The sequence below is a fragment of the Corylus avellana genome, chromosome 11 (assembly GCF_965113065.1).
Source record: "Corylus avellana chromosome 11, dhCorAvel1.hap1.2, whole genome shotgun sequence".
Classification (NCBI taxonomy): domain Eukaryota; kingdom Viridiplantae; phylum Streptophyta; class Magnoliopsida; order Fagales; family Betulaceae; genus Corylus; species Corylus avellana.
In genome coordinates, this window is record NC_142500.1 from 3,798,060 (window position 1) to 3,810,380 (window position 12,321).

A 12,321-nucleotide genomic window follows, 5' to 3' on the forward strand; every position below is an offset into this window, starting at 1 on the left:
ATTGATTTTGATCTCAGCGACTTCATGTCACGACAAGTCCAAAGAAATCCCAGTGCGGCAGAAAGATTCGTTAGTCTAATGTAGATAACAATTTGGACAACATTTACAAGTAGCTTAAGGCACCAATTCAATATTATTAGTTCCTTGAAATTGAAAGAAACCATTGAAAAACAATTGGTCAACACAAAAAGTTTGAAAAAATAATAATAAAAGAACACAAATATTGTTGAGCTACTCTAGTTGTGAATGTGTTGCAATCAAAATAATTCAAAGTAGACTGCAAACCAATTCCTTTTAATAACTCTGCTAACCTACTTGGAAGAATTAGGTGAAAAAAAGTTCTGTATTATTTTTTTTTTGTCAAATCGCTTTCTAAAGTTTAATTTTTATTCATTTAGCTTCAAGAGATGCATGGTCCCAAATTTAAAAGTATGATCGAATCGCCTCAAAATTTAAATGTACATATCTCTAGCGATGGGTTGGCGGTAAATATTGGCCACCAAAAATCTTGTATATATGCTAATAACTCCGCTAACCTATTTGGAATAATTAGGTAAAAAAAAAAAAGTTTATGAAGTTCTGGGCATGGTCGAACCACCTCCAAATTTATGAAGCGGTTATGGAGTTTTTACCAAGAGTACATTAATATACATAATTTTTTTATTTTTTTTTTACATGTCCGCACAAGAGGGGGGAGGGATGATTCGAACTAGTAACCTCCGCTTCATGAGACGTGGTTCCTAGCCGATTGAGCTACTCCTTGGGGACACATTAATATACATAATTGAACACAACTCTAGCTCAAAAGCCTAAGCTAATGGACTAAAGTTTACTTAAGTATATTAAACACGCTTTTCTTTTATATTTTCTCAATATGAGACACAACATTCACAACATGTAATTTGGATGACATGGCTAATTGGGTATGGTGTGCCATTACCGTTGACAATTCTAATTTTAGGAAATAAATAAATAAAATTTTATTTATTTATTCTAAAAATAATCAATTTGTAGAACAAACATTCGTGTAAATTAACTCTTATAACTAATTTTAAATTTTTACAATGAAATTAATATTACCATGTCAAATGATCCTTGAGCATGCTAAAAAAGTATATTATTATTATTATTATTATTTTTTGAGAACTAAAAAAAAGCATATTATTGTGTCCGGAAAAGAGGGAAAAAAAACCACGTTTGCAAGCACATAATTTGCTCCTCGGAGCTATCGCCTTGTAGAACCTGCCAGAGGCTAAAAGTCCCACCATGTCTATTTTATGTAGTTTATTAATTATTTATAAACTAACACTACATCTAGAAAGCTAGTCTGGTCTTCTGGATAAGGAGAAGGAACAGGAACTTTATACTCCGTTAATTGTTTTATTGCATTGCTTGCTAATTAGGTTCAAAAGTTGGCTTTATATTATGATATTTTACTTTACATTTAGATTTCTATCTCTTTAAGGAGTAATGCTATTTAATTAGTAGATTCATGTACAACGGTCATATAACTTAAATGACGTAACAGTAAAAATTAGGGCTTTGTAAAAAAAAAAAAAAAAAAAAAAAGATATGATAAGGGTTCAACTGAGTTTCATATAAGACTAAACTTTTACTTACGCAGCACAAAGTCACATAAGAGTTGTATTAAGTTTAGAATTTCAATTTTAAAAAGAGAAATGCTAGGGATCCAGGGGCGGACCCAAGGCAATGGTCCCCCCCAAAATTTTTAAAAAGTGTCTTAAAGTATGCATATTTATAAATTTATTCCCTCAAAATTATACTTTTGTCCCCCCAAAATTATATTTGTGTCCTTTAATTTATTTATTTTTTTAAGTTTTGCCCTCTCTTCCAACATTTTTTTTTTAAAAAAAAAACTTCAAATACCCCCATTTATTTAGTTTCCTTACATATTCAAAGCTACATTTTTCTTGGACCCAATAAATCATGTTTAGTTTATTTTGCTATTTGTTAATATTATTATATGTTTGTGATGTTATAAGATTAAATTTAAGACTTATATGCTTTTATTTTATATAAATACGCACAAACACACATACACAGCGATTATATGTATCAATGCACTTTTGTATTTATAATCTGTCTTCCTAATGTATCTAAAAAAAAAAATTCGTCCCCTCATTCCATAAATCCTAGTTCCGCCCTTGCAGGGATCAATAAGTTGTCTATATTTGACCCATATTCCATTCTCTTATGGGTCAAATATAGAGAACTTATTGAATCCTAGCATTTTTCTTTTTTTTTAAAAAAAAAAAAAAGACAAAAATCAAAACATATATCCACAAAAATTGGGTCTTAGATGAACAAGAAAAGGCTAGTAAGAGCTTAGAAACATTATAATTTTTAGGGAAACATATTTTTTAGCCCCACAAACTACCATACATTTCTATTTTAGCCCTCTAATGTTGAAAAAAGTGATAAAGTAGCCCCACAAACTACCAAACAATTGCAATTTGGCCACTCCATTAGTCAACACTATTGAATTGGATGAAAAATGCAAAACGACGTCGTTTTGGCTAGGTTAAGTTACCTGTTTACGGTCTCTTCCTCTGCGGCGGAGATGTTACTGCTGAAATTTGCCGAAAATATGTGGTCAACGCAACCCGAGAGCTCTCCAGTAAATGTTCAACAGAAAGATGGCGGTTATTTGGTACGACGAGTGCATGGTACGCTACTCCAACAAGTCTATCTTCTCCACCGTGGCCATAAGGCCTAGCATTCACATGTGGAACGCACAAAACATCACCGAGTAGGACTGGTTCAACCAGCTATTGAACAAAACGATGACCTAACTTGCAACTGAGGCTTCCAACTTTCCCATCAGTGTTAAGAAGTTTGGGACTAAGGAAGTGAATTTTTCCTAATTTCAAAACCTGTATAACCTTGTACAGTACCACCCCTAGGCCATGGGGGTGGCCACCCAGCCACCCCGTCTACGGTCTCTTCCTCTGCCACGAAGATGTCACTGCTGAAATTTGCCAAAAATGCGTGGTCAACGCAACCTAGGAGCTCGCTAGTAAATGTTCAACGGAAAAGATGGCGGTTATTTGGTACGACGAGTGCATGGTACGCTACTTCAACGAGTCTATCTTCTCCACCGTGGCAGTAAGGCCTAGAATTCACATGTAGAACACACAAAACATCACCGAGCAGGACCGGTTCAACCAGCTATTGAACAAAACAATGACCCAACTGGCAACTGAGGCTTCCAACTTTCCGATCAGTGTTAAGAAGTTTGGGACTAAGGAAGTGAATTTTTCCCAGTTTCAAAATCTGTATAACCTTGTACAGTACCACCCCCAGGCCATGGGGGTGGCCACCCAGCCACCCCGTCTACGGTCTCTTCCTCTGCCGCGGAAATGTCACTGCTGAAATTTGCCAAAAATGCCTGGTCAACGCAACTCGGGAGCTCGCCAGTAAATGTTCAACAGAAAAGATGGCAGTTATTTGGCACGACGAGTGCATGGTACGCTACTCCAACGAGTCTATCTTCTCCACCGTGGCTGTAAGGCCTAGAATTCACATGTGGAACACATAGAACATCACCGAGCAGGACCGGTTCAACCAGCTATTGAACAAAACGATGACCCAACTGGCAACTGAAGCTTCCAACTTTCCGATCGGTGTTAAGAAGTTTGGGACTAAGGAAGTGAATTTTTCCCAGTTTCAAAATTTGTATAACCTTGTATAGTGCACACCGGACCTATCCAGCGCCGGCTACAATAGTTGTCTTCAGGCAACTATAAACCGTCTTCCTATATATTCTAGTGGAAAGCAAGGGGAAAGAGTTCTCTTCCCTAGTTGTAATGTTAGGTATGAGTTGTACCAATTCTACAATGAATCCACAGCACCGGCGCTCGCACTAGGCCTTGCACCTCCACCTACAGGCTCCATAGCTGGATCAAAAGGTAGTTAAAGTGGACCACTCATTTCACTGCTTTCATTTTCTTCATTATTATTATTTTTTTCTTCCCCTCAAAACGACGTCATTTTGGGAGACATTTTTTTAATTGATTTTTTTTTTTTCAAAAGGATATTTTGTAACTTAACCTTGCCAAAATGACACAGTTTTGAATTTTCTATCCTATTTGACGGTAATGATTAGCGGAGTGACCAAATTGCAAATGTTTGATAGTTTGTAGGGCTATTTTATCATTTTTTAAACATTAGAGGGCTAAAACAAAAATGGCTAATAGTTTGTGGAGGTTTTTTTTTTCCCAAATTTTTATTACAATTTATTTACAAATTGACATAGCCCTCAGAGTAATACTTACTATGTTGTGTTAGAATTTGATGGAGAATAGATAAGCTTGCACTTATTTTCTTCTTCCCTTTGAAGATTCTCTCTCTTGGAAATGGAGTGTGTGCCAATTGTTCACTTCAAGAATAGGCTGATCCAACCAACTATAAGTTGTGATTAGGGGTGAAACGCTACTTAAACCCAAAGTTAATTGGCTTTTCTCGAAATGCGTTGAAGTGCAACAATTGGCCAAACATCTAAAGATAAAACATTTGTTTTGGCGTGGACCGCAAGAGCTAAAGCCTCTTTTTTCTTGGTGAATTTCTTCCCGCTCTACTAACCTTAACTACTTGGTTAACGTGGACTACCACGTCCGTGACAGTCGAATCATAAACGATTAAAATAAAAACTGTAATATCCAAAACATTTTTCAAAGAATCAAAATGGCTTGCAATGGGAAAGACATGGTTCCCATTTCCCTTTTGTCCATAAATAGTATATTGTGATTCATATAACTCTCATGCCTTCAATTATTTGTTGCTGAAAAATGGAATCAGTGTAGGGCTAAGCTTTCCCAACAAGAATATAATAATAATATTTATTCCAACGCTACCATGAAAAATAAATTACATGCCGTTTCAATCCAACTGAGCTTTTTCCAACGATGGCACGTTTCAATTACATGCCGTCACGAAGGTTATGGAAAAATTAAAGACGCCCCAATTATTTATTTAATTATTTAATAATCCAAAAATTAATTACCAGAGAGGATTAAACGAAAACGGAGCAAAATTTCTCTCCTAACTCCGCAGCCCCCCAACAATATTTGTTGGCAATAATGAAATACGTGGCACGGAAAAGGGTAAAGAAAGGACAAAGGCGTAAAAATAAGGTGGGAGAGAAGTGTTGGGGATGTGGAACTTTGAACGAGAGGCGGGAGGTCCAAGTGGAGACGGTGGGGTTACTATATATAAATAAGTCGCAGCTCGCCAATTCTCTACCACCCAAGCAATCGCTCGCCCTAAATCCCACATTTTTTTATTTTCTCCGATTTTTGGCTTTTTTGGAAAGTGATACGAAATTCCAAAATAGAGGAAGAAAGAAAGAAAAAAAGAAGGAAATAAAAGAAGAAGAAGAGCGAGGAAGGAGGAACGAGATCGCGAGCCCTAGAAGAGACTGGGAAAAAACAGTTTGCGGATCCGAAATGACGCAATAGCCCCTCATTTTTTGCTTGCGCCGATTTTTGCCCTGTTTTTCTCTTGCTTGAAAACTGTTCTTTATTTTTTCGTTTTGTTTTCCTGAGTTTCTCGCTGGTTGAGGTACGGAAGTGGAGATTTTCTTTCGTTTTCTCTAATTTTCTCGTCTGATCTGGTGCTGTGGCATTTGGAAATTTGGTGGTTATCGTTGCCCTCCGTTTGGTTGCCGAGAAAGTGAAGGTAATGGGAAGGAAATGGAAAAGTTTGGGAATTTTGAATGTTAAGTTGTTGTTTTGTGGTGCTCTTGAATAGCGAGAGATCTGTATTTCAAATTTCGAATTTCAAATTTCTCTAGCTTTTTCTCGGCAGCCAAACACGGCGTTACAGTTTTGCCATTTTTACTTGTACAAAATATGACTTTGGATGCAATGAAGGGGTACACAATGGGGATAAGATTGGATTATTGGCATGATTTCTTTTTTTTTCTTTTTTTGTTTATATTGCGATGCATAAGTTTCCAAATATGTTAACGAAATGAATTGAAATGGTTTGGCCTTCGCTTGTGATGTTTTGTAGTTTTCAGCTCAGATCTGCTCTGTTTTTGGCTCCATGTTTATGAATGATTCTGCATTAGATAATATTCTTGATTGTTTTTGCCTTTTAAATTAGTGGTCGCCTTATATTGTTTTTTTCTTCTCTCCCATGGATTTGATTTGCAATCGGAATCAATATTTCATTTTCTCTGGAATTAGGAAATTTTCTTTGTTATTAATCCCTTCTTTTGTTCCGTTTGGTTTTGGGCAAAAATATAGAAGGAAGCAAAAATGCGCCAAATGCTAAAACTTGAGCGGCTCAAATTTTTTTTGGAAATCAGATTTTTGTAAATTTTTTTATAATTTTAAATTGCAAAATTTCGGGAAACCTGTTGTTTCTTAGCATGATTTGTGTTTTTTTTGTTTTTTGTTTTTTTTCCCCCTAAATTCCCTGAAACAGGCTATTCTCTGAGGCAATTACTGGTAAAAGGATCAGCACATCGCGTACGTGTATGTTTTTCCCGTTATTGAAAACGGAAACTCGCGTATGACATTTCGAGTAGTTTATGCTTTTGGTTTTACTCATTCTTCAAATGAACCGTGCAGAACGTGGGTGTGATATTCGTAGTGTAATTCGTTGAAGAAATTGAGAATTTAGTTTTGCTATAGCTATCTGTTTGGTTTTTTCCACTGTTACGTGTTGTTGTCTGATGCGTGTTTGTGAAGATTCCTAAAACTTGGTTGTACAAATTTCACTGACAAAGAGAGAATTTCTCAGAAATTGCTGACTCCGCGCGTCGTAAAGGAATTCACAATGGTTGCGACTGCCGCTACTTCCGCATTTATTCCGGTTCCATCTCCATCACCGAACTCTGGCGCCAAGGCCACCCCAAAGCCTGCGAATTTGGGAGGAATGAAGTCAAAATCTGCTGGGATCTCCGGTGGCTTGCAGGTCAAAGCAAATGCCCAAGCCCCTCCCAAAATAAACGGTACCTCGGTTGGTTTGACAACACCTGTGGAAGGTGTGAAGAATGAGTGTGAAACATCCTCGCCTCCCCCCAGGACTTTCATCAACACGATACCTGATTGGAGCATGCTTCTTGCTGCTATCACCACAATCTTCTTGGCCGCGGAGAAACAGTGGATGATGCTGGATTGGAAACCCAGGCGGCCCGACATGCTTATTGACCCTTTTGGTCTAGGGAGGATTGTTCAGGATGGTTTTGTGTTCCGGCAGAACTTTTCTATTAGATCATACGAAATAGGTGCTGATCGGACAGCGTCTATAGAGACGTTGATGAATCATTTACAGGTATTATTGAAATCTTCTAATCTTATCGTATCCTGTTTTTGGAGATATGTTTGTGTTATAATCTTTTAGTGAGATCATTTGTATCTGGTGTTACTAAGACTTCTTCTTCATGAGCTGTTTTCTTCTGTTTTTGGCTGCAGGAATCTGCCCTTAATCATGTTAAGGGTGCTGGACTTCTTGGTGATGGTTTTGGTTCAACGCCAGAGATGTGCAAAAAGAACCTGATATGGGTGGTTACACGGATGCAGGTTGTCGTAGATCGCTATCCTACTTGGTAAGTCACAACTTCATGAGTTTGCCCTTTTTAGCGGCCGTTGAACATGAGCTGATGATTTTGCCATTTATTTATGTGGTTTATGTTTTGTGCGGCCGTTTTTCACATATGACTTGGATGATTTTATCCAACATTGCTACCATACATCATATGAAGTTTATAGTGCTGGCCATGTAGCAAACAATTGGCTCTGTACTTAGCTCTATATACTTAGTTTTGTATTTTCTCTAAAATTTTGAGGGTGATGCCTAAAGAAGGTCACAAATCTGTATCTGAAAAGGTTGTGTCCTATTTGTGGATTCTGCTGGAGTGGTTTATTTCTTCGGGCCATTAGTGTGAGTGTGAATCTTAACATATTATTTAGGTAGATTTTGTGCACTTGCGGTAGTCAATTCTAAGTATGAATGTGAAGTTCTTGCTTGAAAATAAGTATTAATAATCGAAAAGAACACAAAATAAAAAACTTGAGGATTAGATGGGTCCCCCCATTCCGCAGAATTTTATTCTGCTCTTGATTAAAATATTTGTTTCATATTGATTCTGAGTATGTTGTAATGGCATCTTAAAGCATAATAGAGGCCCTAATACATAATATTAACCTGCTACATAAGAATTCTTCACATCTTATAGTTATATAAACAAAGCTGGTAGAAATAATAGGTTCATGGGTGTATATGGTAGCCATTAGATGTGTTCTAAAACTCAAGATAGTGATATGGCGGTGAATATTCTTTTTCTTATTCAAACAAATGGAGAAAGAATGAGCGAGAGAAGATGAATGTTCTCAAGGGATGGGTCAATTGATATACAGTCTTACCCTCTTTGGAAGACATGATGGACAAGCGTAAAGTAACATATATAGGCTTTTATGGAACATTCAATCTGTGATAGGGCTTCAGCTCAAGATAAAACCAAAAGCCCAAAAAAGAGACCAAAATAGGGGTAATATTTAGATATGAATTTCAGCTCCTATGTAGAGTTGACATTTGTAAGGGATTAATAAGCTAGGGATGCTATACAGTTTCCCTCATTTCTGTCTCTCAGAGTAATGCTTCTGCTATGTGTATGATGTATTTTTATGAAGTTGCATTCCAATTTGCTGGGTTAATGTAACTTTCTTAGAAAGGAAAAAAGCTCGACACAGATGGCAACTACTTGAACTCCTCGAGTATGATGGTTAACATTTCAAAGACTCTTAAATTATAAATATGTTTTGCGTTAATGTATAAATTTTGGAGCCAACTGCACTAAACTAATTTTGTTGAACTGAGTGTAAGAACTTTATGGAACTAATTTTGTTGCAGTGAGTGTAAGAACTTTATGGAACATTATTATGGCTGGGAAGTAACATAATTATAGGTTATAAATTGATTTGTAGTGGGAGAGTGGTCAGTCGAGATTGATGGATTTAGTTTATTTTTGTCTCACAGGGGTGATGTTGTTGAAGTGGACACTTGGGTTAGTCCATCTGGAAAGAATGGTATGCGGCGTGATTGGCTTCTACGTGATTACAAAACTGGCGAAATTCTTACAAGAGCCTCCAGGTACAATATTATTTGAAGATTTTGATCCTTTTACATTTTTCTAAAAAAAAAAAAAATAATTTATCTGTGCTCCCGCTTGTTAAACTTAAGCGTTATGTAACTTTTGACATATGCTGCATGATGGTGTTTGAATGGGGCATATAATTATGTTATAGTATATATCTTATACTGTGGTGATGACAATCAAAGCAATGAAACATATAATCTTTTTCGATTTGTTATTAAGTTTCCTGGGAAGGCTGGGATGATTCTGATTGTAAAAGTGTTAAAAAGTGTTTTCTATGGGATATATTGTAATGAACTTCCTGCATGTCAACATGCGACATGGTGTTTTGTATACTTTAAAATTATTAGCACAAGTAATTGATCAGGATCACAATGATTGTGTTATTGGTTTTGATGAATTGCAGTGTTTGGGTGATGATGAATAAAAAAACAAGGAGGTTATCTAAGATTCCAGATGAAGTTCGAGGGGAAATAGAGCCTTACTTTATGAATTCTCCTCCTGTTGTGGAAGAGGATAGCAGAAAACTACAAAAGCTTGATGATAATACAGCGGACTATGTTCGCACTGGGTTATCTGTAAGTTGATTTTTTCATCTGAAAATTGCAATTGACAGTTGTTCTCTTTCCTTTATTTTCAAAATTATATCTGGCTTGTGGCACTCATGTTGCTTTCTGATTGGCATATAATTTTTTTTTTTTTCCTTTTCAATTTGCAGCCTAGATGGAGTGATTTAGACGTGAACCAGCATGTTAACAATGTGAAGTACATTGGCTGGATCCTTGAGGTAGATGTCGATATGGATTCCCTTTTTTAGATCATCCCCTTGCACTCCCCCCTCTCCCTCTCTCTTGCTCTTTAATCTTTGTCCTTTCTTGGATGCCTGTTTACTAGATACAATATGCATGCTAATAATAATGGCTAACCCAATACAAAGATGGTCAGCCAGATCAAAACTCTGAATGGAATATGTAGTGGAACTGGGTCTGACCAGAATAACCTTTTCTTGGGCTTTATATGTTCCGAAAAGTTTATAAGCCAGCAATAACTGTACAAGCATGTTCTGATGGGTACTGCTTGGTTTCCTAATTTTGAGAAACAGTTGATTGCATATGCTTAGAAATGATTATTTTAATTTAGAGCTTGTCTTATAGCCAAATCACATTCCAAAGCTTTAAATATAAAAGTTTCGACCTCATTGTCAAATTCTTTAAGGGTATGTTCTCCCATACTCATCAGTTTTGCATTTTCCTTAATATATAAGTTCTTCTCCCACTGACCTCCATTATTCCCATGCTGGATAAGTCCATTGGAAGTAATATACTTATGCAGTTATCTCTTTGGTTGTCCAGCAAGGTTAAGTGCAGCATGAACATGTGTACATCTGTCTTTCTGAAAGTATATAAGACTTAAGTGCATCATGCCATGTGCACATCTGTTTTTGTGGAAGTACCCATTCCTTGCCTTTTAGCTGTCATCTTTTACTTATCTTATTGACTAATTGCTGGAAGGGATATTCCTAATACCATCATCCAATGTGGCCGTGCAATACTTTGTTTGGTATTATTTGGGCTATATCTCGTCAGACACAATTTGTGCTAAACTTTCAGTAAACAACATTTCTTTTTCAGGTCTTTGTGGTGATGCCTAAGCAATTATTGCATTGCAAACCATAGAAAACACATTGTATCTTACCTAATCCACATGTTCTTTCAAATCTCCCCTGGTTTAATTAGCAACAGACGTGATTGTTCCATTGATTATTGGAACACTGATGGATTACTAGAATTTTTTTTTTTTTTTTTTTTTTTTTTTTTTTTTTTTTTTTTATTTCAGTTGATTATTGAACTGTTTTTCTTTTTCTCCTTGCAGAGTGCTCCATTGCCGATCTTGGAGAGTCACGAGCTTTCTGCGATGACTTTGGAGTATAGGAGGGAGTGCGGGAGGGACAGTGTGCTGCAGTCTCTGACCGCCGTCAATGGCGTTGGTAATTTGATGAATTTGGCTGACATCGAGTGCCAGCACTTGCTTCGGCTCGAGGAGGGGGCCGAGATTGTGAGGGGAAGGACTTTGTGGAGGCCCAAATATGCCAACAACTTTGGGACTCTTGGTCAGGTCCCAGCAGAAAGCGCTTAATCTAAGAGTGCTTTTGTAGCTGGAATTACGATACCCTCTCGCTTGTGTAGAATCCTGCATGTGTTTCTTGGATTTACATGCGTTTCTTCTTTATATATATAGATATATAGATATTCCTTCTCTTTTGTCTTCACTTGGAAAGGAAAAGGCAGTCCCGTTGTAATTAGCTCTTCCTGTACTCTCTTTCTGCACCTGGTTGGTTGGTGGACACTAGAGGGCCGATATCTGCATTTCTGGCAGTTAACCTTTAGCTGTGTGGGATGTCTGGGCGATTTGTCTTATTTGTTGGAATGGCATGTATATTTTTTCTAAATATTCTTTTCTATTTAGAAATGGCAAAATATCTCCATTTATTGCTGCAGGAAAATATTGATTACTTGACTTCAAATATCTTCTCCTTGTTTCGATGCAACAGTCTGTATTCATGGAAAAAACATCTTATAATGACTTGTCAGTTGTCACAATTAGCATGGTCATCTTACTTTGCCCATGGCTTTGGATTTGGGTATTAGAGCACGCATACTGGGCCCGGCTAGCCAAAAAGAAATACCAAAAAGAGTTTCACATTTTGCTAATCATTTTAATTATTGCATAAGTTAAATTAATAAAAAAATAATCTTATTCTTTCTTCAGGAAATAGTAAAAATAGATAATTAATGGGCCTGGCTCAAACAGTGAGTGAGGAAAAGATCATCCTAAATTTGTAGCCCACAGGCCCAATAGGCTAAAAAGATGCTCAAGTCCTCCACAGATATTAACATGAACAAAAAGCTAGTGGCATCGAAAACATGAACAAAAAGAGAAGAAAATAAGATTTTTTTTTTTTTTTATAACCCACATTTATATAAAAGATGAATTAAATGTTATGTAGGGAGGAAGTGGCAGTTGATTCAAAGAACGTTGACAGAATCTTACCACGTATAATTGGAAAATGGGAAAAAAATTAGGAGCAAGGATAAGATGATATTGATCAACAAGTGCATGCACGAAGCGTTGGAAGATATATAAGACAAATACAATGTCATGTATTATATTACTACGACCGATGCTTGTATCAAGGA

At 36.6% G+C, this 12,321-nt stretch overlaps 1 protein-coding gene and 1 pseudogene across 3 annotated transcripts; both read left to right on the plus strand.

Annotated features, from left to right (window-relative positions):
- Positions 1 to 3,057: 3,057 nt before the first annotated feature.
- LOC148583009 (cysteine-rich receptor-like protein kinase 25 pseudogene) lies at positions 3,058 to 3,937 on the plus strand (annotated as a pseudogene).
- Positions 3,938 to 5,241: 1,304 nt separating this feature from the next.
- Positions 5,242 to 11,627, plus strand: FATB (fatty acyl-ACP thioesterases B). 3 transcript variants are annotated; one of them, XM_059576116.2, is made up of 8 exons: positions 5,242 to 5,697; positions 6,451 to 6,500; positions 6,769 to 7,302; positions 7,443 to 7,576; positions 9,007 to 9,120; positions 9,531 to 9,702; positions 9,843 to 9,911; positions 10,997 to 11,627. In XM_059576116.2, exons 3-8 carry the CDS (start codon positions 6,805 to 6,807, stop codon positions 11,258 to 11,260), a joined length of 1,251 nt encoding a protein of 416 aa, XP_059432099.1. In that variant the 5' UTR covers positions 5,242 to 5,697; positions 6,451 to 6,500; positions 6,769 to 6,804; the 3' UTR covers positions 11,261 to 11,627. The 3 variants fall into 3 exon arrangements, with proteins under 3 accessions (XP_059432099.1, XP_059432098.1, XP_059432100.1); XM_059576115.2 differs by lacking the exon at positions 6,451 to 6,500; XM_059576117.2 differs by lacking the exon at positions 6,451 to 6,500 and having other exon boundaries at positions 5,242 to 5,580.
- The last annotated feature ends 694 nt before the right edge of the window (positions 11,628 to 12,321 follow it).